Raw genomic sequence first — 21,422 nt, 5'->3', positions numbered from 1 at the left:
GCACACGCACACACACACACACACACACTGTATAATTGACGCTCCATTGAGTTGATATATTTTTATTGTGTTAAATATTAGTATATGACGTATCTGTGCTGATCATACTAGAGCTCATGTTAAGTTACTGCGTAGAATAATCAAGGCAAATGTGTAAAACTGATGGCTACAGCGATTCAAAATTTATTTACTGTCATTATGAATATTTTATATCATTCTAGTCATAAAAAACTGCTTCTTAAAGGAGTAGTTCACTTTCAAAATAAAAGTTCTTGATCATTTATTCATCCTCATGTCAACCAAGATGTTTATGTGTTTGTTTCTTTAGTGGAAAAGAAATGAGGGTTTTTGATGAAAATATTCCAGGATTTTTCTCCATATAGTGACTTCAATGGACTCCAAACGCTTGAAGGTGAAAATGACAGTTTCAGTTTAGCTTCAAAGGGCTTTAAACCAGACCAGACCATGAATAAAGATCTTATCTAGAGAAACCATCGCTCATTTTCTAAATTAAAAAGTATATGCTTTATAAACAAATACTCGGCTTGATCTGCTCTGTGATGCGCGTTCATGACTTGACGTAATCCGTAATAATGTAATAAATGGATCCACTCCAGAAACAAATACATCAACATCTTTGATGACATGAGGGTGAGTAAATGATCATGAACTTTTATTTTGAAAGTGAACAACTCCTTTAAAGCTAAACTTTGCAGCATATCAACAGACTTATCTTAGTTTGAATGAAACCTCATCATAATGATTTTATGAAGGTAACATTACACTTTAATACACACAAGTCCTCTCTCAATTCGATTTAAGAACACAACATAGAGAACATATAACATGTTTAAATGTGCCATAATTCGTTGGATGGAAATGTTTTCCATCTGAAACTACGAGACGTTGATGTTTAATCGTCCCATTCTGGGTTTGTCTTCTCGATTGTATTCACATGTTTACCGGCAATATGACAAAGTTTGTCCTTCCATTGAAAAGCACAAAGCTTCAACTGATGTCAACAGCGATCGCTTCTGTCTTTGAAAGAAGAGGAGATTTTTCTCCTTGAGATAACGTTGTTTCAGTCTTTTGCAATCTGAAATCAAGATATTGTGAATTTAATTTGCGTAAAAACTTGAATCCTACACTTCTGGATAGTATCACAGAATACTTACTTATTCTTTTGTATTTCCTCAAATGTGAAATATATTACTTGAAAGAGTGCCTACATGAAGTAAAGATCAAAATGGAGTCAATAGATGAACACCACGTACACACATCACAGCAGTCATCACTCCTCGCCAGATATTTCATATTTACATGAATATAGGAATATTTTATACTTACAGCGAGAAAGGCGAGTGCACCTTGAACCCCTGCGCTCCATTCAAAGTTCAGTACTTGCGTGATGTAACCTCCAATGGTCGGGCCAAAGAACATCCTTCAAATCAAATATAAATGCTTCAGGTTCTGTGAAGGAGAAGTGTAAGGAATATTCTTGAATGGAAGCTTCCAATACTCACCCAGCAGACCACACCGCCGAAAACAGTCCAGACACCAAACCCAGAGTACTCAAGCCTTCCTCAAAGCCATTTTCACTGCAAGAACAACAACGGCCGTTCAATATCACCTTTATGTGTGTAGAAGCTTCACGGCTTTATCCATTTATTCAAACTATTTCAGGAATCTAGAGCAACACAACAGAATGAGAGAAACTCTGTGAACATAACTCAGCCGTGTGCTGTATGTCTGTGTGTTTAATGGAATTATGTGCTGGTTTATTTGCCTCACTGTGCACAATCGATCATCTCAGCGAAGGTGGGGATACAGGTCATGCATACGGAGAATCCCACAACGACCAGCACGAGGACGGTGAGCCAGAGCTGACTGAAGACATAGAAGACATCGCACTGTTTACTTAAGTACTTTGTCAAAGAACAACAACAGAAAGAAAAGAAAAAATGGAAAGCAAAGTCCATTCTCTAGTCACTCTTAAGTAATGTCTACTTTGTTTCTCCTTTAAGACATTTTCATTCAGCCCCTTATAGAAAAAAAGCTAGTTCATATAATAATGTACGTTTGTGTATTCAATTTGAAGTGTGCACTTCATACAAATGACATATTGGTGAGTAAAAACATTTCATTGCTCTTGTGTCATTTTGACAACGGCTTTAGAATTGGCTGACCCCTCAGAAGTGCACCAGTGTCCTACAGAGCTGATTGAGACCCACTGAGTGAACTACATGTGCTTCACCTTCTCATATGGAACACAGGAAGTGGGCCGAGGAAACAGAAGCTGACACCTGTGGCCATTCCTCCAATCACCATCATCCATTTCCTGAAGGACTGCAAAGAGAATCAGTTTACTGGCGGAAGAATCACACACATTTTTAAATACATTTCATCAGCACCCCTAAAATAATGATAGATAGCACTTACTGGATATTTATCACTTATTATACCGAAAACAGGCGATGCGGCCCCATACGGCAGTGACAGTCCGATCATAAGCAAACCCACTCTTCCAGCACTCATATTCAGCTGTCAGCAAATAACACTCAAGTTATAGATGATTTCACATGCGGACACATGCGTCTGGCCCCAAGTTAACTCTCATTCTGTGTTTGGGTATTATACAACAATAACAGAACATTTACATTCATGCATTTAGCAGACACTTTTATCCAAAGCGACTTACATTTCTTTCTTTGTTTCTATGTATGTGCAATCCCCTCGGATCGAACCCACAACCTTGGCATTGTTAGTGCCGTGCTCTTACCACTGAGCAACAGGAAAGCTCAAATAACAAATTATATTCATAATATTTTATATGAATATTTATTGTATATTCTTTCAAATAAATGTAATTAAAACTAGTCAACAGTTATTGATTCTTTGTGGAAGTCTACTGGAAGTTAAGTTTACATTTGTTGTCTCTGAAACCAAATATAAACACTGCTCTATATAACTTCAGATTTTACAAATAAGAATAAATTAATTGAGCAATATCCCCTGCGATGGGTTGGCACTCCATCCAGGGTGTATCCTGCCTTGATGCCCGATGAGTCCTGAGATAGGCGCAGGCTCCCCGTGACCCGAGGTAGTTCGGATAAGCGGTAGAAAATGGAATGGAATGGAATTGAGCAATATGTAAAGAGCAATGTGGTTTAGTTTCATTCTTTGTTATCTTAGTTTTTACTTCAGTTTTATTCATGTTTTAAAATACATTTTAATGTTAGTTTAATTGTAGCACATTTTTTGTTACTTATAAATTATTTTTTATTATTAACATTTGGGTTTAACATCTTTTTTAATTTCTCTTGCATTTATAGTTAATAATTTTAATGAATCAGCTTTTAACTCATTTAAGTATATTGCTAAGGCAACATTTCAAGTCGTCATTTAGTTTAAATTTCCACGTAATATGTAGGCCAATATTTCATTTGACTTCGATGAACAGATATGTTTTTAAAGTTTTACTGTTATTATTACTTGACAATAATAACCTTCATTTTAAACAAACAGACTTGTGTAGTGGCTAATAAAGACGACCAACCTTTTCTATAGCAAATATGGAAAGAGTTGCGTCCATGAAACCAATTCCTGAACTCACAGTGAAGACCACAAAACAGATGAGAAGAATCTTTATTCTGGTACACAGTCTGAAGAAGGAATCCTGGGAAGGAACTGCGTCTACACAATGAGATAAACAGACACGTCTGTTGCTGGGGTCAGAGGACAAACAATAACAAAAACAAACAGAGCTGACACACATTCCTGAGTGGTGAAATGTAAATTTCAAATCATTTCATCATAACAGCATATCATATATACAGTATATATATATATATATAAAAAGCCACACTAACCAAAACTCGGCAAAATCCACATATTGAGTGGCACTGCTGCAAACAGAAGACAACCCGTCACAACAAATGGGATTTCATATCCAAACGACTGATACAGCCAACCACCTAACGGAGGTCCCAATATCAGACCAAGCCCTGTAAAAATCTCCATAAAGCCCTGTAACATTAAACATCACTGTTATTAGTTCCATTACAAAATACAAACACATACCCAAATCATTTCAACTTTTTTTTACAAAACATTCCAAACTGGGCAGTGAGCGTGAGAAACCAGTGAATAACTTCATCACAGATGCTCTCTGGAGAAACAACACGTCTTTGTCACACAAACAATAAGCTTCCATTGCCCGGTATGTTCTTGGACATTAAGTGCAGCGAAAACAACCATCGAGCACAACTCACCAAAACTGTTGCTATGTTGTCTGGAAACACTTTTGCTGAAATGGCAAAAGACGACGTAACTGCGGCAGAAAAGCCAACAGCGTTAATACAGCGCGTGATGAAACACAGAACTATGAAAACTGTCCCATCAGACACTTGGTCCAGAAACCTGCAGAACAAGTGATTCAAGACAAAACGTTTCATCAGTGATTTTATAAATCATACGTATGCATAAGTATAAACCTGACACAGTTATGCTTTAAACTGTTGGTTATATGTGATTTTATAAAAGTCATTTTAACTAAAGGAATTTGTTTACTTCTGTTACTTTACGCTAATAATTTACCTTAAACCAGCAAAGACCAGCACCCCAACATAGGGTGGTTTAAGTGTTTTACACTCACCCGAATAGCACAGTACATCCACTAGACACGAACAAGCCTGCTACGATCATAATCTTGGCTCCTATCTGGACAATCTAAAAACAGAGGTGGAGAGCATGGATATAGCACACAATCCATCTCAAAGCGCTGTGACATTTTTATCAAAGTAAAATTATGATGAACTTACATATTTACCAAGTACAAGTGATCCCACCAGCGTGCATAATGCATAGATGCCAAATATAAGTCCAATCATAGCTTGACTGACACCTTTCTTCTTTGCCTGAGTGATGAAACATGGGTACAAATATCTCACATACACTTTCATTCATATCATTTAAGAAACACAGGACGTGTGCTTTTCGAATCATATCACGTAAGATTTTCAAATCACACATTTTTGCTGTGAGTGTTTGGCAAACAAGTGATACTAATAAAATCAGACTGGCGAGTAATAAGATATTAAGGGTATTACTGTTTACTATGAACATCAGGTGTCAATGTCAGTACCTCGTTTGGGAAAAAAGGACCCAGAATGGAGTAACAGATCATTGAGCTGAAGTTTATCGAAGCCATTGCAATAAGTGTCAATAACTGCTGTCTTGTCATTTTAGGGCCGGGGGTCTCTCGTGCTGAACCTTGACCACCTACATGACGTCAACATTCATTCATCAGTGACAGAAGACACAACGCAACACGTTGACTGAAGACACGATGTAACAATTCATTCACGAGTGACTGAAGATACAAAGTAACATTCATTCGTTTATTTATGATTGAGGAAACAATGTAACACCGCTTCATCCATTCATGAGTACAGACAGAGTAACATTTCTCACTCATGCTCGACAATAATCACACCTCACGACAATGTTCAAAACACTTTAACAACCAACAAACAAGGGATTACCAACAGACCTGTGTCTTGATCGCACTCCATTATAAATTCTCCGAGACTTTCTTCTTCTTGCTGTAAAGTTTCACGAAGGTCTCGCTGAGATTGTATAACTCTTCCGCTCTTCTGTCACCAGGTATAACCCTTTCGCGAACGAATCATTTACTGAACCGATTCTTTTTGTTGATTCGATCGGAACGGATTCACTGTATTAACCTTTAATCTGTATTCATATTTGTATAACAAACTGTAAATATATTATATAGTACTTATATATTTTCAAACAATACAGTGTTGTTTGTCTGTCGTTTATTAACAATTTCCTTGAACTGCTCCGTGCGTACAAAGCGACTCGCTAAAATGAATGTGAACAGGTCTTATTGAAGCAAAACTCAAGTGCACCATCTGGAGGTCAGTGCAGTTAAATCTTCTTAATATAAACAATGATGTGTTCTCTCCCCACAGTAACATTTTTATTGCTAAATTTATAGTTAAACTTTTATAGATCATAGTTTGAGCAAACTGCTTTCCAAATATGGTTTAATGTTTTTTTTTCTTCTAAAATTATTCTCATATTTGATTTAACCACAATGACTAAAAACATCTGTAACAAAACATATTTTAGAGACAATATGTCATTTGCACACGTATTTCTGACCATTCACAATGCATATAAAAAATCTCCACAGACATCATCAAACTACTTTGTTTTTTTGATTTTATTTAATTGACTGAAAGTCTACTGTGCACACACATTCTAAAGCTCCCAAGACATCCTTGAAATACATTTGTAAAATGTACATTAAGCGATAAAGCACAGTTAAAGCCTCACATTCCACATCATTTAAACCAGGCCTGAATATCCCAGTGAAAAGGTGGCAAGAAATAACTGCAACTACAAATCATCAAAGCGTACAACATCAAGAATAAATGCTTAAAATGTCTACCATATCAACAGTTACCTCACTCCCCACCACTGACTCTTATACAACAAATGTGATTAAAACTGAGATCACTGAGGAAACTCAGAAACTGAGCAACTACCAACACACAAGTGTTTCAGCTCAATTGCTGCAAGAAAAGTTAAAGCAATCAGACAGAATATAATAAAGGACATCATTTTAAGTCATAAAGAAACATCTACCAATTAAAATAAGCAACAGATCATTATAACTTATAAATGAGGAAACCTTCTGTCCTACACATCATCTTTCAGTTTCATTTTGATTCCACTCATTGCATAATATACAGTTTGTTAGATTTACATAGTAATAAGACATTTTTGGCTAAATTAATGCATACTATACTGTAGTTCGTGCTAAAGTGTCATTGGTCAGGTACACTGAACACACGTCAACGAAATTTGTAGGTAGATTTATCTACATCACTTTTCTGTCATGTAATTTCATGACAATTTGAATTATTTATATATACTTGACAATAATTGAAAAATGTTTAAACTCTGATTTTTGTTAACATTAAAAAGCAACGACTTGTTCAAAAAGGACACTACGGGAATACTGCGATACAACAGTGTGCAAAAAATGCAATGACAATATCATATTTTGTAAGATTTTGCATGGCCTCAAAATTGGGGAAAATATGATCCTAACTGGGTTATTTTATCTCTGATTCACTTCATGGAAGTGAAATCTGCATTTGAGTTATTGAAGACAAACAATGATCAAAAAAATATCACTTTACATACAGGATTATACATAAGAAATCTAAATTTGACATGTCAAGGAAAGCAACGAGGGGCCAGGATATCAAGCCAAAAAGGCGAACATCAATCTCAGATTTCAATGATTAGCTCTGCATTGAATCGCACCATAATACAATACATGAAAAAATCAATAATTCATGAATAAAATCATATTCTATCAATACACAAGCAAATAACTTGTTTCACATAGAACCTTAAATCAGCTCGTCCCTCTGTTAACAAAAAGGTACTTTAAAGCACTACATTTATTGTTTAATCAGCTGTGCGACTTGTGTATTCTCTGCCTGAAAGCGACCACATGTTTCAGATCTACTACCTGGTTTTAGACAGACAGCAGCACGCAAGGGCAGCAGAAACTGTTAAGTCGTTTTTATCAATCCGCATTCAGCGATAATCTCAATGTCAGAGTCCACTGGTTCTCGTGGACAAGATTGCCAGAAAGGTTTTCTATTTAAGTCTCTGAGTAACATTAGCCAGAGCCACAGCGAACGCCTGTACCGCTGAGAATGGATACTGAAAATCCAGGATGTATGCATTGCCATCGATTCTGCCAAACTGCATTACCTGAAACAGAAAATTATGGGTCAGATCCTATTGGTGATATATATTCAAAATTGAAGTGTAACTTCAGAAAATTGCATACCTGGCGTCCATCAAGCTCAATCTGAAAGTTTTTGGCCGACTCCTGTGTCACCCGTCCTCCGAAGTCAAGCTGGTATACCTGGGTGGCTTCGTTCCACAACGGCTGCTTGTTGGCCATGACATAGACAAAACCCTGACTGCCAAGACTACGGTCCTCTCTCTCATTGGCCTTACGGCACTTTATTTCCTCAAGTTCGCCTGCTGTCCTCAGATTACGTTTGCTCTTCCATCCTTTCTTGCTGCTTTGGCTTTGGTTCATCAGCTCATCCCCGCTGATGAAGAGTTCTGGCTCGCTCTCTGAGCTGTCCTGGAATTCATTGGACGTCCGGCTCAGTTTCTTTGCCTTGTTCAGTGACTCCTTCTGCCCTTTAGGTTTCTTCTTCTCCCTATTGCCAAGCCTTGGGCTGGAGATCAGGGAATTAAAATCAGAGAGTGTGCGACTATCCTTCTTGGATTTCCCTTCAGAGACACCGGACATGTTTGCCTCCTCCACCCTACTGTCGAGACGTTTACGACTCTTTTTGCTGAACCTCTCTGCACCTTGTGGAATCGGACTCTCATTTACAGAGGTCTGCTCCTGAAAGCTGTCCCCAGATTCAGCAACGGCCTCTGAGGTGATTTGATGGTTCAAATGCTCAACAGGTGGAGGAGGAGGGGGCAGAGGAGGTGGAGGAGGGGGTGGTGGAGGAGCTGGAGGAGGCGGTGGGGGAGAGAGTACTGGCTTTTCCATGATCTGGTGGGTTTTACTGGGAAGTGTTGAGGAATGGTCCGGCATGGGAGGACAAGTGTTGTATGTGCTCCAGGGATGTAAGCTCATTGGATGCAGCTGTAAGTTGTTGCAGGAGCTGGCTCCTGGATACATGGGTGGAAGGGTACAACAACCTAGATTTGTCAGATTCGCTGTATAACCTGGAGGAAGGACTAAAGTTGGGTCTGGTTGGCTGAAAGGGCTAGATCCAACCATGTCATTGGGGGGACATGGGTGTCCAGGACTCTGCAAAGGCTGCAGTTGAGGTCCACCATGCCCTACCACTGTTGGAAAGTGTGAAAGAGATAATTGATAGTGCGAAGGGAGAGTCATCGAACTTGGATTTGTGGGAGGCTTCGTTGAAAGGACAAAAGGTAGACGATTTATGTCCAAGTTATGCGGTTGGCTAAGTATAAAAGGTGGCTTATGAGGTCCTGGTGGTACAGGCAATACATTTTGGTCTTGTGGTATCCACAGTTGTTCTGCTGCGGGAGAGTCCCATTGGTATGGTGGAGGCCGTTTGACCGTCAAGTTGATATCCCCAAGTGTTAAATGGCGCACAGATTTTTCAAGATGGCACTGTTGACTCAGCGTCTCATCTTCTGTAAAGGCAGAGTTCACGTATACAGTTCTGTCTCTACTGTTGTCGATAGGACTCAGGAGGTTATATGAGGACTGGGAGGCTAATGGCGATGCACTTTTGGAGTGGACGATTATAGTGCTGTGTTGAGACCCTTTGCCAGTTGGAAACTCTTGCCGGATCACAGTTCCTCCAGCAATTCCACTGCTGTTGGTGCCTCCACCAGTGACACTAACGCTAGTGCTGCTGGTATTACTACTACACTGAGTGCACGTATACAAAGCCGAGGGTATCCTAGGCTGATAGGAGAGTGTGAGGGAACCATTCATTTTGGATTTTGTGGGCAGTGTCCTCACCGCATCCACCATTTGAGGAACTTTCAAGGTGGATTCTCTACGATCCCGACGCAAAGTGGCATGAATCAGACCACTGTCAATCCTCTGGGGGGGACCTCTGATTGTACTGATCTGGTTGATCGTGTCGGGATATGGCGGTGGGTCTCCGCTCGGTATAGAATATCTAGGCACTGAGAGGCGACTAAGGGTTGCAGAGCTATATGGCAACAGGACCTTCTTGTTCTCAGATGAACTCACTTTTAAGGTAGCGGAACTGCCCATTCCTTGCATCCCGTAGGCATTCTGGTTCCGTATCAAACGTCTCCTTGGGCGACACACCTCTTCAACATTTCCACTGCTGTCAAAAGTTGTGATCCTTTCATAGCCCAGTGGAGTTGGATATTGGAGGCTAACTGAGTGAAGAGAGAACTCGTCTTTAGTGAAACACGGATCCATTGACAGTGTATTGCCATTTTCATTGCTAACAAGAAGACCTGGAGGGGCAATAGTGGGGACGGCTGCGGCAGCAGATACCACCGTGCCTGGATAGGGTGGTGGAGGGTTTATCTTGCGCATCTGAACCTCAAGAGTGTCTATTTCAATAAATGACTGTGGTCTTGAGGGAACTTTTAGGGTGAGGACTTGTTCTCCTCTGTTTGGTGGGTGGTCTGGATGCGTAATTTGAGGCATTAGCTGTAACTGATGCAGGGATAAAGTCGCATAACCTGAAGGAGGAGGCTGTAGGGACATCTGCATTTTGAGTTGCTGTTGCATTTGCTGATGCTGTTGTTGCATCTGTTGGTGTTGCATCTGTATTTGTTGATGCTGCTGCTGAAGCTGTTGCTGCTGCTGCCTCATCTCCTGGATTTGCTGTCGAATCTGCTGCTGCTGTTGTTGCATTTGTTGTTGCTGCTGTTGCATTTGCTCGTGCTGAAGCTGTAGCTGATGCTGCTGCTGTTGGAATTGTTGTTGATGAATTTGTTGCTGATGCTGCTGCACTTGCTGCACTTGCTGCTGAAGTTGGTGATGCTGCTGTTGCAGTTGTTGGGTTTGCAATTGATGTTGATGTTGCAGGTGTTGCTGCTGCAGCGATTGTTGATGTTGCTGTGTTTGCAGTTGCTGCTGCAGCGATTGTTGATGTTGCTGTGTTTGCAGTTGTTGCTGATGTTGCACGTGTTGCTGCTGCAGCGATTGTTGCTGGGATTGCAGTTGCTGCTGATGTTGCAGGTGTTGTTGCTGCAGCGACTGTTGATGTGTTTGCAGTTGCTGCTGATGTTGCTGCTGATGTTGCTGTTGATGTTGCTGTTGATGTTGCTGCTGCAGCGACTGTTGATGTTGCTGCGTTTGCGTTTGCAGTTGCTGCTGATGTTGTTGCGTTTGCAGTTGCTGCTGATGTTGCTGCGTTTGCAGTTGCTGCTGATGTTGCTGCGTTTGCAGTTGCTGCTGATGTTGCTGCGTCTGCAGTTGCTGCTGATGTTGCTGCTGCAGTGATTGTTGATGCAGCTGCTGCTGTGATTGATGTTGCAATTTCAGATGATGTTGCTGTGGTTGCAGTTGTTGTTGATGCTTCGATTGTTGATGATCTTGCCGCTGTTGGTGAGATTGTTGCGGCAGATGACGTGGAGGTGGAGGAAGAGTTCCACTCAGGATGTTATTCAATTCCTGTCCACTGAATATCACCTGTCCAGGGTTCGAGTATCTTGTTGGTACCGAGTACTGTGCTGTGGCAGAGTCCTGACTATGCTCAGAGACTGATGCACTAGCAGCTGCCGCCGTCGCGGCTGCAGCTGCTGCAGTTGCAGTCGCCGTGGGATTGGTGAGTACATCAAGCTGAATGTTCTGATTGGCTAGCAGAGACTGGACAAGGCCTATACTCTGTGTAGGTGACATGGCTTGAGCAGGGCTGTGGATTGGGGCAATGGGAATATTGACCGTGCATGGAGGATTGTCGGCTGACTCTCCAGAGGGTCCCATCACTAGAAAAGAGAAGACAGTATATAGAGATCAACAACTTATATAATAATAATAATTATAATGAATAAATCTATATTCAGATCTGGATTCGAACTGATTCTTACCCGGCAAATCATCTTCATCCTCACTGAACACATTGGGATTGAATACCGGGAGACTCATGAAGTCCAATGATATTTTACGTACCTCAGGCAAATAGATTGTCATCTGTCGAGGTTGCAGGTGCAGCAAACTAGTTTTATAAATAACTGGAACAAAATACATTGTTGTAATGAATTAAAATGTAATAAGTCAAGTCATATAATAAAATGATGATATTATTATATATAATGCAGATAAATAACATCTGATATACCTGCGCCCAAGTTAGCTGGCAAAAAGGTGGCAAGACCAACTATCTTAAACTTTGTTCCCCAAATGTTAGAGGTGACCTGGGCCAAGTAATTATGCTGCAAAGCAAATTGAGCAATAACGTTAAAAAGGTATTCAAAGTCAAAGTCAGCACACTAATTTTTCCTTTCCGCTTATCAGGATATTAAACAAAATGAGTTGTCATCTGTGGGACATGGTGCAGTAGACACAGGCAATAAATAGAAACACTTCATATCAATTCTAGGCAAGTATAATAAAATAATCCCCATATTTAGCTTCTTAATAAGATGTGAAGTACCTCACTAAAGCCATCAACTGGAAATTCTCGTCGGGTAAGACTCGGAGACCGTACTGGGGCCTTCTTTGGTAACCTAGGAGACCTAGACATTTCTTGAGATGTTTGAGCAAGTTTGGGAGACTTTCTCGATTCCATACTAATTCTTGGCAGTGAAACAATACAAAACATAACATAACATAACAACAAAAAAGTCACAGAATGTTGATCTTGTTGATACATGCATTATCGGTAATATTCACATTGTGTTGTAGTGTCAATTTCTGCCACCCTGAAACCTTGCGGGGATCTTATGAATATATAACTGTACCTTATATGTTTAGAGTACCTAGGAAGCTTAGGAGACCTGTTTCCTCTGGAAAGCTTTGGCGACTTTCGCCCAACCCACTCGTCACTTAACTCAATATCACTGGAGTCTGAACAGTTACAGCTGTCTGTCATATAGGAGATCATCCCATTAACGCAAACCTCATCTGAAAGACAAGATTGAATGATCTGGGGTGCGTTTCCCAAAAGCACAGTTACCCAATAATGGTCGGATAGTTCCGCATAGTTCAACGATTCTATTGTTTCCCGAAACCCGGAACTTCAGCTCTAGAGCCATGGTAAGAAGCATAGTTTCTTATTATTATGACACGTAGACTTACATTAATCATGCTTTTGAGCATTTTGAGATAACATGTAGTGCGTTCTATATCCATCGTTCTAAATATACAAATTACATTTTACATCTTTAAGTTTGTCAAGAAAATAGAAGCGTTTTTTTTTTTAAGAGTGCATGAACCTGAGCCTGCGTGCTCTAGGACCCCGGAGAATCCCTGGGCAGAGTTACGTAGGAGGAAACTTATGAATGAGTTAAATATCGTGAAATGAAGCAATAGAGAGCAAAAATATGATAATAGAAAATAGTTTTTTAGATGCAGTGTACATTAGCGTATTTAAAGCAATAATATGACATTAAATCGATCTAAACTAGATGAATTAGAAGGCAGTTTTACTCCACCACCTATGTGACGTCATCAACTACGTTATGGAATCAAGGTGGTTCAAACGACAGATGTTTAACAAAGTTACTATGTTTTTAAGGAAATAGTCGTGAGTAGCTAGTTAATTTCTCAAACAATGCATCATACTATGGTTGTTAACCAGCGAGTTATGTCGTTGTTCGGGAAACGCACCCCTGAATCTGAAAGCAATTGTCATGGCAAAAAAATGAACACCTTCAAGTTGTATTTAGAGTTCTGCTTTGGGCTGTACCTGCTTTACTATCCATTTTCGGATCCATAATGACAAACTCTGGCCGTAGTTTGCTGATGCGACGGCCCTTGAGAATAGGCACCAGGCCCCCCAGGTGTTCCAGGTAGAGTGTGTAGCAGGGTCCTCCCGCCTCTGGATTCTCCTCCGAGCGCTTCATAGTGCAGTGCAGCCGTTCGTTTCCCGCTGTGGGATAGCTCACAAAATCTCGAATGTTGTTCGGATCAGGGATGGGCGGCTGGCGAGACGAAAGACTTTGTTTTAGTTTTATGTCAGTAGAAATTAAAGGATTACCTGTTTGGTTTGTCTGATTACCTTGAGTGTTGGAATGAATGCAGTGGTCACGTAGGAACAGAGAAGGGAGGGCATGTTCAGTTTCCCCACATCTCTTTCTTCTTTAAGAGCGCTGGCAATGCCCTGCTGACAGAGCAGCTGGAGACTGGCCACACGATGCTCAACACGTACAACATACAGAGCCGGGCCGCAGGCCAGAAACAGACGCGAGTCTCGGTGACCCCAGCAGATAGTGGTGATGGGTCTCTGAAACCAAAACAGATTTAGGATTTTTTCAAATATACAGTATATGACATACAACTAAAAGTAAAATATAAAGCTGGTAAACTCTCTGCAGACTGTACTTTAAAATGCATCTTTTTTTAATGTATGTGAATATTTTTATAGCTATATTAGCTATTTACAAAAAAATGATAATAGGCAAAATGTGAATGGAATTAAAGCTAAAAAATATTCATAATAAAAAAAGAGACAAACAGAAAATATTGTGGCGCCAAACATTGGTGCAAATATCAACATAGTAAGCAACTTTAGGTGCGTGAATCCACAGCAAATATAACCAAAGAAAAAAGGATCTGCACACAAAAAGGCTGGAGCAAAAAAAATAGAAAACAAAAATGATTGATAAGAATATTATTGAATTATATTAAATGATTAATTTGGCCACTTCCTGTAATTTCAAGAAATTCAAAACTCTATATATTTTTACCTGTCTTCATTTAAAACTGTATAAATAAATAAATAATACATAAACCAAAGTCTTAGACATGCTTCATACTTTTAGAAAATACTAATCAACAGCATTTGGACACTTAAAGCTCTTGATGTGATTGTGTTGAATGACAACATTTCAGCTCATTTGGTATTTGCAAACAAATAAGAACTAAAATTCTTTTGAAATACCACTCTTAATCCACTGTAGTCCAAGTGTTTTTTTGATGCAGACTGCAATATTTTCAGTGCTTAATAAACTTATTTGGTTAAATGATCAATGGTGTTGACATCTCACTTGGGCCGGAGTTTCCAATGTGTATATATGTTCCCCTTGGACGTTGTAAAACTTGACAAGAGCGTTCCTCATGATGGAGGCGCAGGCTGAGTCAGAAGGGAGGCCGTGTCTTTCCATCCCAGCCACAGCCAGGAGATCTCCCTGAGAACACCACTGTACCTCCACATCTGAAAAACACAACACTCTGTCTGATCGGATTACACCATGTTTTCTAACTCAGTCACAATTAACAATACAGCGACATCAGGTGCCTTACAGGGAACATTCTTTTTTTTGCAGAACTACATCATGCCGATAACCAGAAGCATTTTCACTTAGAAAAGTAGTCCCCCTTCAGAAGCAAACAGTAATGAACGAAGTGGTAAACCTTTAGAAAAAAGTTAGATATTGTGAAAATTTTGTCAATCAAACCTGCATGACTTTCATTCTTCTGCAGAACACAAAAAGTATATTTTGAAGAACGTTGAACCAAACAACACTGAACCCTGTTGTATGGACACATAAAAAAATCTGTTTTTCAAAATATCTTCTTTTGTGTTCCACAGACGAAAGAGTCATATATGGGTTTTAAAAGACATAAAGATGAATAAATGATGACATTTTTGGCTGAACTATCAACAAAACCTGGAATAACGTGTTAATATCGATTCATTGGCAGAAACACACGGTAAATCAGTTACCTATTGCAAGAAAAGCAATTTACCTTTCAGTCCTGAGCGTATAATGTTAGGTGAAAGGTCGTCAAAGTTGTTCATCAAACTGATGTCTCCCGATATGAAGCTGACCGTGAGCACTGGTTTCAAATTTTGCACTTGTAAGGAAAGGCAGTTTTAATATATACATTAAAAAAGACAAATTATATAAAACAAATCATGATTAAAATACATCAATTGCAGTTTTTTATCCAAATAAAGTATAATGTCACACCAAGATCCTCCAAAGACCTCATGAACATACCTTGAGCTGGGATGGGATCATCCGATTCGGTGTCGCTCTCAGTGCTGTTCTCCACCAGAAAGTCCGGGCAGTTCCAGGACATCCCGACTATACCATCTGACTCATGCAGGAGAACATGGGCGAGCATGCGGCCGTGGCAGTCCATAACTATCACCTGTCCGTCTGCTGTTCCAAACAGCACCTAGAGGGAATTAAAAATCACATGAAATGTTAAAAGTCTACCATCAGCAAAAACGGAAAACAACCCGTCAGGTCGATGATGTCACCAACATTACCTGTTGGTCATCTGGTGTCCAGATCCCACAGGTGATCTGGCTCTCCAAATTGATCTCAGATGACCAGTGTCTCTGACCACTCACTGAACCCACCAGGACGAAACCGTCTCTGTAGGCGATTAACGCCTGCGTGCCGTCATGTGACCAGGTGAAGTCACTAACCTGGATGGCATAAACAAATCATTTTGATATAGAAGAAAATGAGGTAACACTTTCCTTGAAGCATGTATGTATAATGCATTACAAAGAGTTTTTAAAGGGTAAAATGCATTATAATTCTTCATAATGTGTGTTGTAATGCATTATATGAAGTTGTAAAGAATTATAACCAATTTATAGTGTAACAATGAATTGCTAAGTGTTATAATGTATTAACTGTAATAACAATTATTTATAAGACATTACAATGCTTTAAAACTACTTGTATAATGCATTATACATACATGCTTCAAGGAGAGTGTTACCGAAAGAGACTATTTAATATTAAAAATACAAAATATCTTGTTTGAAACTGCTTCCAAAACATGTTTATTATAAACTAGATGTTTGTTTTTTAGTACAATTACCAGTGGAGAGAAATACCCTCTTATGCTCAGTAATTGCTCCGTAAACTGAATCATTGTATCATATTTATTTTTAATAATTAAAAAACAAAATCTGAAACGGTGAGGCTGCTTTGAAACATAATTTATTGTGAAAAGCAAAACACACCGCAGAAAAGTATTTTTGTTTTGATTTCGAGTACAAATGGCAAAACATTCAAGAAAATAAATCTTGTTTTTAGAAGGAAAAAAATGAAATTTCCGTGAATTTGTGCTTAAAACAAGCAAAAAAATCTACCAACTGGATAAGAAAAATAATCTTGAATTTAGAGACTAAGAAAAAGTTAAACGTTAATGCAAGATTCTTCTTCTTACCCCATTGTCAGATTTATTTTTGCTTGTTTTAAGCACAAATTCGCTGAAATTTCATTTGTTTTTTTATTTTTAACCAAGAAAATGCATCTTGATTCAAGAATTTTTTGACATTTGTACTGGGAAATAAAGACAAAAATATAAGAATATATAACTTTATAAGAAAGTTATTTTTTGCCGTAAACAAAACTAACAATTTAAATTTTGATTCATCTGCATTTTTGGAATGACATTAGTACGCTCCTGATAAACAAGAAAGTATAAAGAATAACTGTAATATACCTGTGCACCTCTATCATTGACCAGCTCAACAGACCACCTTCCTTCATACTGGATCCACACAAATATCCCTCCCTCCATATCGCATGTAGCAAGCTTCTGAAACGGCTCATTCCACCGAACAAGAACAACCTGCACAGGTGCAAAACCGCAGGGATTTAAATACTTCAGAATGATGCGCAAACGGTGACACGCGCAGGTTTTTCTAAGACACAAGGCAGAGATTTTCGTTTGCAAATACAAACACCGCTTACCTATTGACACTCTGAAAATGTAACGATGGACAAACCAAAGTTTCATTAACCCAGCTAACCTAGATATTTAGTTTAATATGCACATGAATTACGGTTCACAAACAAGTTTTCTTTGTAACAAACAAATGCCTCTTTAACAAGCTGTCACCTCGCTGTTATGACCCCGTAGATTAAAGTTGATTCTTTGTGGGGTATTTCTGTCTCTTCTGCAGTGACTGGACGTAAACGTCACGCCCACGACACCTCTGGCGTTCCCGGTGGCCAACCAGCCCTCCTCATAGTAGCGCCTCCTGCACACCGGCTTCTCCTTCTCGCTCTTGGGAACCCTCCCTTTCCACGAGAGGCAGAGGATGTTGGAGTCGCTGCAGAGGACGGGACCATGTTCCACTGCAGCCAACATCCCTACTGACTGACCAGACTACAGGAGAGGAAGACAGAATTCAAACTGGGGTCATTTTCTCTGAAGTCGGTCCAAATCAAGACTTTATGGTCGTGGAAAACAAACTGAGAGATTAGAAAGAATTTTACTGGTCATGGTTATCATCCCAGAGAATGAGATTTTTAAGTTTTGTTTTTCCTCTTGTGTGTTTAATGGTAGGAAGTCTAGAGGTATATAACTTTTGTTATTAGACAACATATTGTAGTTATGACTTTATTGTCATTTCTGCCATCCATCCTTCGGATGAGACGTTAAACTGAGGTCCTGACTCTCTGTGGTCATTAAAAATCTCTTAGAATAAGAGAAGGGTTGTAACCCCGACATCCTAGCCAAATTCGCCCATTCACATCTTAAAATCATCATGGCCTCCTGGTCATCCCCATGTGTACTAATAAGCTTCGTAACTCTGTCTCCTCTCCACCAATATGCTGGTGTGGGGTGGGCGTTCTTGCGCAATATGGCTGCCGTCGCATCATCCAGGTGGTAGGGGAGATTGCCCCCTTACATGTAAAAGCGCTTATAGTACCCCGAAAAGCGCTTTATTAATGTAGTGAATTATTATTATTGTACACAAACACACAGTAGATGTTTACTGTTGCATAATGTTTTTAATCGTAAATTAAGCCGCCAAACAAAGTTAAAATAAACAGAAATAGGAAACATAGGCATAGAGATATTTGTTTTTTTCTCATCATCAAAATTTTAAGTTTATACAATTTATATTAATTAATAAGAAAAACTTTTGTGGTATTTGTCTTAGAGCAAATGTATAATTGGATGACTGTATATAATAGGTCACAACTACACTACGCTAAATGTAAATTAAGCAAAAATATATTAAAAAAGAAACCTGGAAACACTCACCTCTTCATAGTCCCTGGACATTATTGGTCGGAATTCTGTCTTTAAATGAGTGCTCCATTTTGCTTGCTTATTCAAAATGATGTGTAGAAGAACCTGAGAATGCTTTTCTGCAGATGTGTCTTTAGAAAGAATGACTAATAATCAGGCCATTATAGTCTGCACATCATGAGCCATACAGTTTATTCGGTTTATATTCAACAAAATGTCTTAAATGATGTCCTCATCAAAATTCTCAGAATTTCCACATTCTTATAAATAAAACAAGCTTTCCAGCCTTCAGTAGTTCAGCATTTCTGTGCAGAAAAACCACATACACACACAGGAGAAAAGATAAAGCATAGAAGCCTGAACATGTATTTTAGATACTATTTGCACTATGTCGAACAGAAGAGACCAATGAGAACCGCTTTGCATGCCATGAAGACACTGAAGACATTATATCTCAAGTGTCTGAACCCACACACGAGTTGACATTGGTCCCCTGTTACGTCACGGGGCGTTTAAAGCACCCACAATTCGTGCTTTCATACACGAAATAACGCAAAGCAATTTATGCATCGAAGCATCTCTTGACAAAAGGATGAAAACGGGCAATAACGTTAGAGAACAGTGTGCTGAACTAAAGCAGAAGAGGCAGCTCGCAGGCGTCATGGCAACAGGGATGTGTGATGATGACTGAATTTTAATGACATGCAGTCGAATACTTTAAAACTACATGTATGATCATGTCCTATAGACATATGCTATTTTTGCATGCGTTTGCTGCAACTAAACAAAAAGGTAAAAATAAGGCATCTTGCTATTAAACGGCAATATATTCGACAAGAAACATAAAGAGTGTTGCCACGTATCAAACGGTGTGATGTTAAACATGTGATATGTTTGCGTTGTGACAGCTAATTAAGGTAATTACACTGGGTGCAGTTTAGAATAAATCCATCACCACCTACACTCGCGATTATACAACCGTCCAAAAACAGCGAAGCCTAATGGTCAACCCTTTAAAACCATCCACACAAAGCACAATTTACATCAAGCAAGATAAGAATTGGTTCTGGAGTCATATCAAAATCTGCCTTAATTTTCATGGACAAACTCACCTCTATCAACTCGCTCTCAATGCGTCTAAATGGTTGCCAAATGCACTCGGAGGATTTTACCTCACGGAACGTCAAACTGCTGCATTCGGATCGAGTGGATTGGCGCAAAGAACTCCAGAATGCGGGATCATCCGGCGCGCGAAGGCAACCCGCGCTCTGACGGAATGGTACTTTGGATCACGTGTCTGGCAACCCAATCCAGATGGTATATGACACAAATGCGGTGCACATGCAAAGGCAGGATGATTTAAATCACTTAATGGCTTTTTTATTACACTTCTCATGAAGCAATACAGTGTGGAACTTTGCGTCAGTAGTTATGTGTGAATAATAATAATAAAGACTTAAAAGCATCTCTTCATGTGTACTGAAAACAACGTATTTCAACGTCACCTTACAATAGTGTTTCCCCAATATTTTTTCCCCACAATTTAAGGAAAATTATAAAAAACTTTTTTATTTTAAGTATAACGAGTATAAAGTGTGCCCAATACCTGACGTTTCACTGACATATGGGAATCAAAACGTCACATAATGACTCAACCGTAATATTGCTCGGGTATGACACGCGTTGCTTTACAAACGCGGAATTCCATCACATGTGATTTTAGATGCGCTGCATCCAGCATGGCCGTGGTGGACAGTAGAAGATAACTATAAACATTCAGAAGAAAGAGTGATGTGTGACGTTAGCTGGGTTGAATATAATTGAACTAGCTTCATGCTAAACGCCACATACACCTCTGAATCATCCGCCATATTGGAGCAGGCAAACCCGTCCAAAATCAATACAAGTAATCTGTGGGGTTGTTTTCTTCTAGATAAAAACTCAAACACGTTTACTTTTTAAACTATTTTTAACGATGTATGAGCTACGTGGAGTACATGAACGTTCTGTCTCTGTTTATTTGACAGTAATTGCACACGATCCACCTGCATGGGGGGGCTTCCGTAGAAATTGAAAACGCTTGCTTACCTTCGCCCAAACCGCGGTTATCATGTGCTAATGCTAACTGGTTTTGCAGCACATCTCTTTTCCTCATTAAAGCTGACACATACGTGGATTTTCAGCAGTCAAACACCATTTTAGTGATGTTAAATACACATTGAAGTATGGTATACAAAATAGCCTCAAGTTACGCAACAACGCAAGAGCTCATGGTAAGTCAGTCTTAAAGGGGTTAACAGTTAAATACTGTTACATTCTGTTTCTTCATAGTTCTCTGCTGTTTAATATTTGATATAATGTAATATTTTACTGTAAAGCACTTAAGTCAGTCCTGTGGCTGTTTAAGCGCGCTATATAAATACATTGAACTTGAACTTTTCAAGGGGTTTAGTGTTGAATGCTACATTCTTCATTCTCTAATGAGTTGTGCATGTTGTGAAGAATAGACTTGTTTGTTTTGTTCTGAGATACACACTGAGAAGCGCCATTCTACAATATACGACAATATCTACACATGCCTGAGAGGATTTCAGTATACTCCTAGTGTGAATTAAGAAATAAAGCATTCTTACCATACCATTTTGCCAGTTTTAAGAAATCTATTATCTTTAAATAATATTCTTATCTTTTACAA

At 39.2% G+C, this 21,422-nt stretch overlaps 2 protein-coding genes across 6 annotated transcripts; both read right to left on the bottom strand.

The window, feature by feature from the left end:
• Positions 1-46: 46 nt before the first annotated feature.
• On the bottom strand, positions 47-5,679 carry slc18b1 (solute carrier family 18 member B1). The gene is made up of 14 exons (XM_056768661.1): positions 5,552-5,679; positions 5,144-5,280; positions 4,821-4,916; positions 4,655-4,728; positions 4,272-4,419; positions 3,870-4,026; positions 3,557-3,693; positions 2,440-2,541; positions 2,255-2,346; positions 1,792-1,887; positions 1,524-1,598; positions 1,348-1,441; positions 1,176-1,225; positions 47-1,096 (listed from the first exon to the last, which is right to left on the bottom strand). The coding sequence occupies exons 1-14, from the start codon at positions 5,571-5,573 to the stop codon at positions 1,009-1,011; spliced, it is 1,368 nt and encodes a 455-aa protein (XP_056624639.1). The 5' UTR covers positions 5,574-5,679; the 3' UTR covers positions 47-1,008.
• A 550-nt stretch (positions 5,680-6,229) lies between these two features.
• Positions 6,230-21,323, bottom strand: tulp4b (TUB like protein 4b). Of its 5 annotated transcripts, XM_056768647.1 has the most exons (16): positions 19,840-21,323; positions 18,740-19,032; positions 17,585-17,854; positions 17,186-17,314; positions 15,990-16,151; positions 15,715-15,895; positions 15,461-15,568; positions 14,758-14,924; positions 13,770-13,994; positions 13,458-13,692; positions 12,511-12,673; positions 12,204-12,345; positions 11,889-11,982; positions 11,638-11,781; positions 7,898-11,535; positions 6,230-7,818 (listed from the first exon to the last, which is right to left on the bottom strand). In XM_056768647.1, exons 2-16 carry the CDS (start codon positions 18,758-18,760, stop codon positions 7,702-7,704), a joined length of 5,796 nt encoding a protein of 1,931 aa, XP_056624625.1. In that variant the 5' UTR covers positions 18,761-19,032; positions 19,840-21,323; the 3' UTR covers positions 6,230-7,701. The 5 variants fall into 5 exon arrangements, with proteins under 5 accessions (XP_056624625.1, XP_056624628.1, XP_056624629.1 ...); XM_056768650.1 differs by having other exon boundaries at positions 12,204-12,285; positions 18,740-21,323; XM_056768651.1 differs by having other exon boundaries at positions 12,204-12,276; positions 18,740-21,323.
• Between the last annotated feature and the right edge of the window lie 99 nt (positions 21,324-21,422).

Source organism: Triplophysa dalaica, chromosome 15, assembly GCF_015846415.1.
Source record: "Triplophysa dalaica isolate WHDGS20190420 chromosome 15, ASM1584641v1, whole genome shotgun sequence".
NCBI classification, from domain to species: Eukaryota; Metazoa; Chordata; class Actinopteri; order Cypriniformes; family Nemacheilidae; genus Triplophysa; species Triplophysa dalaica.
The sequence above is the reverse complement of the archived record's forward strand: the minus strand, read 5'-3'. Positions and strand labels throughout refer to the sequence as shown.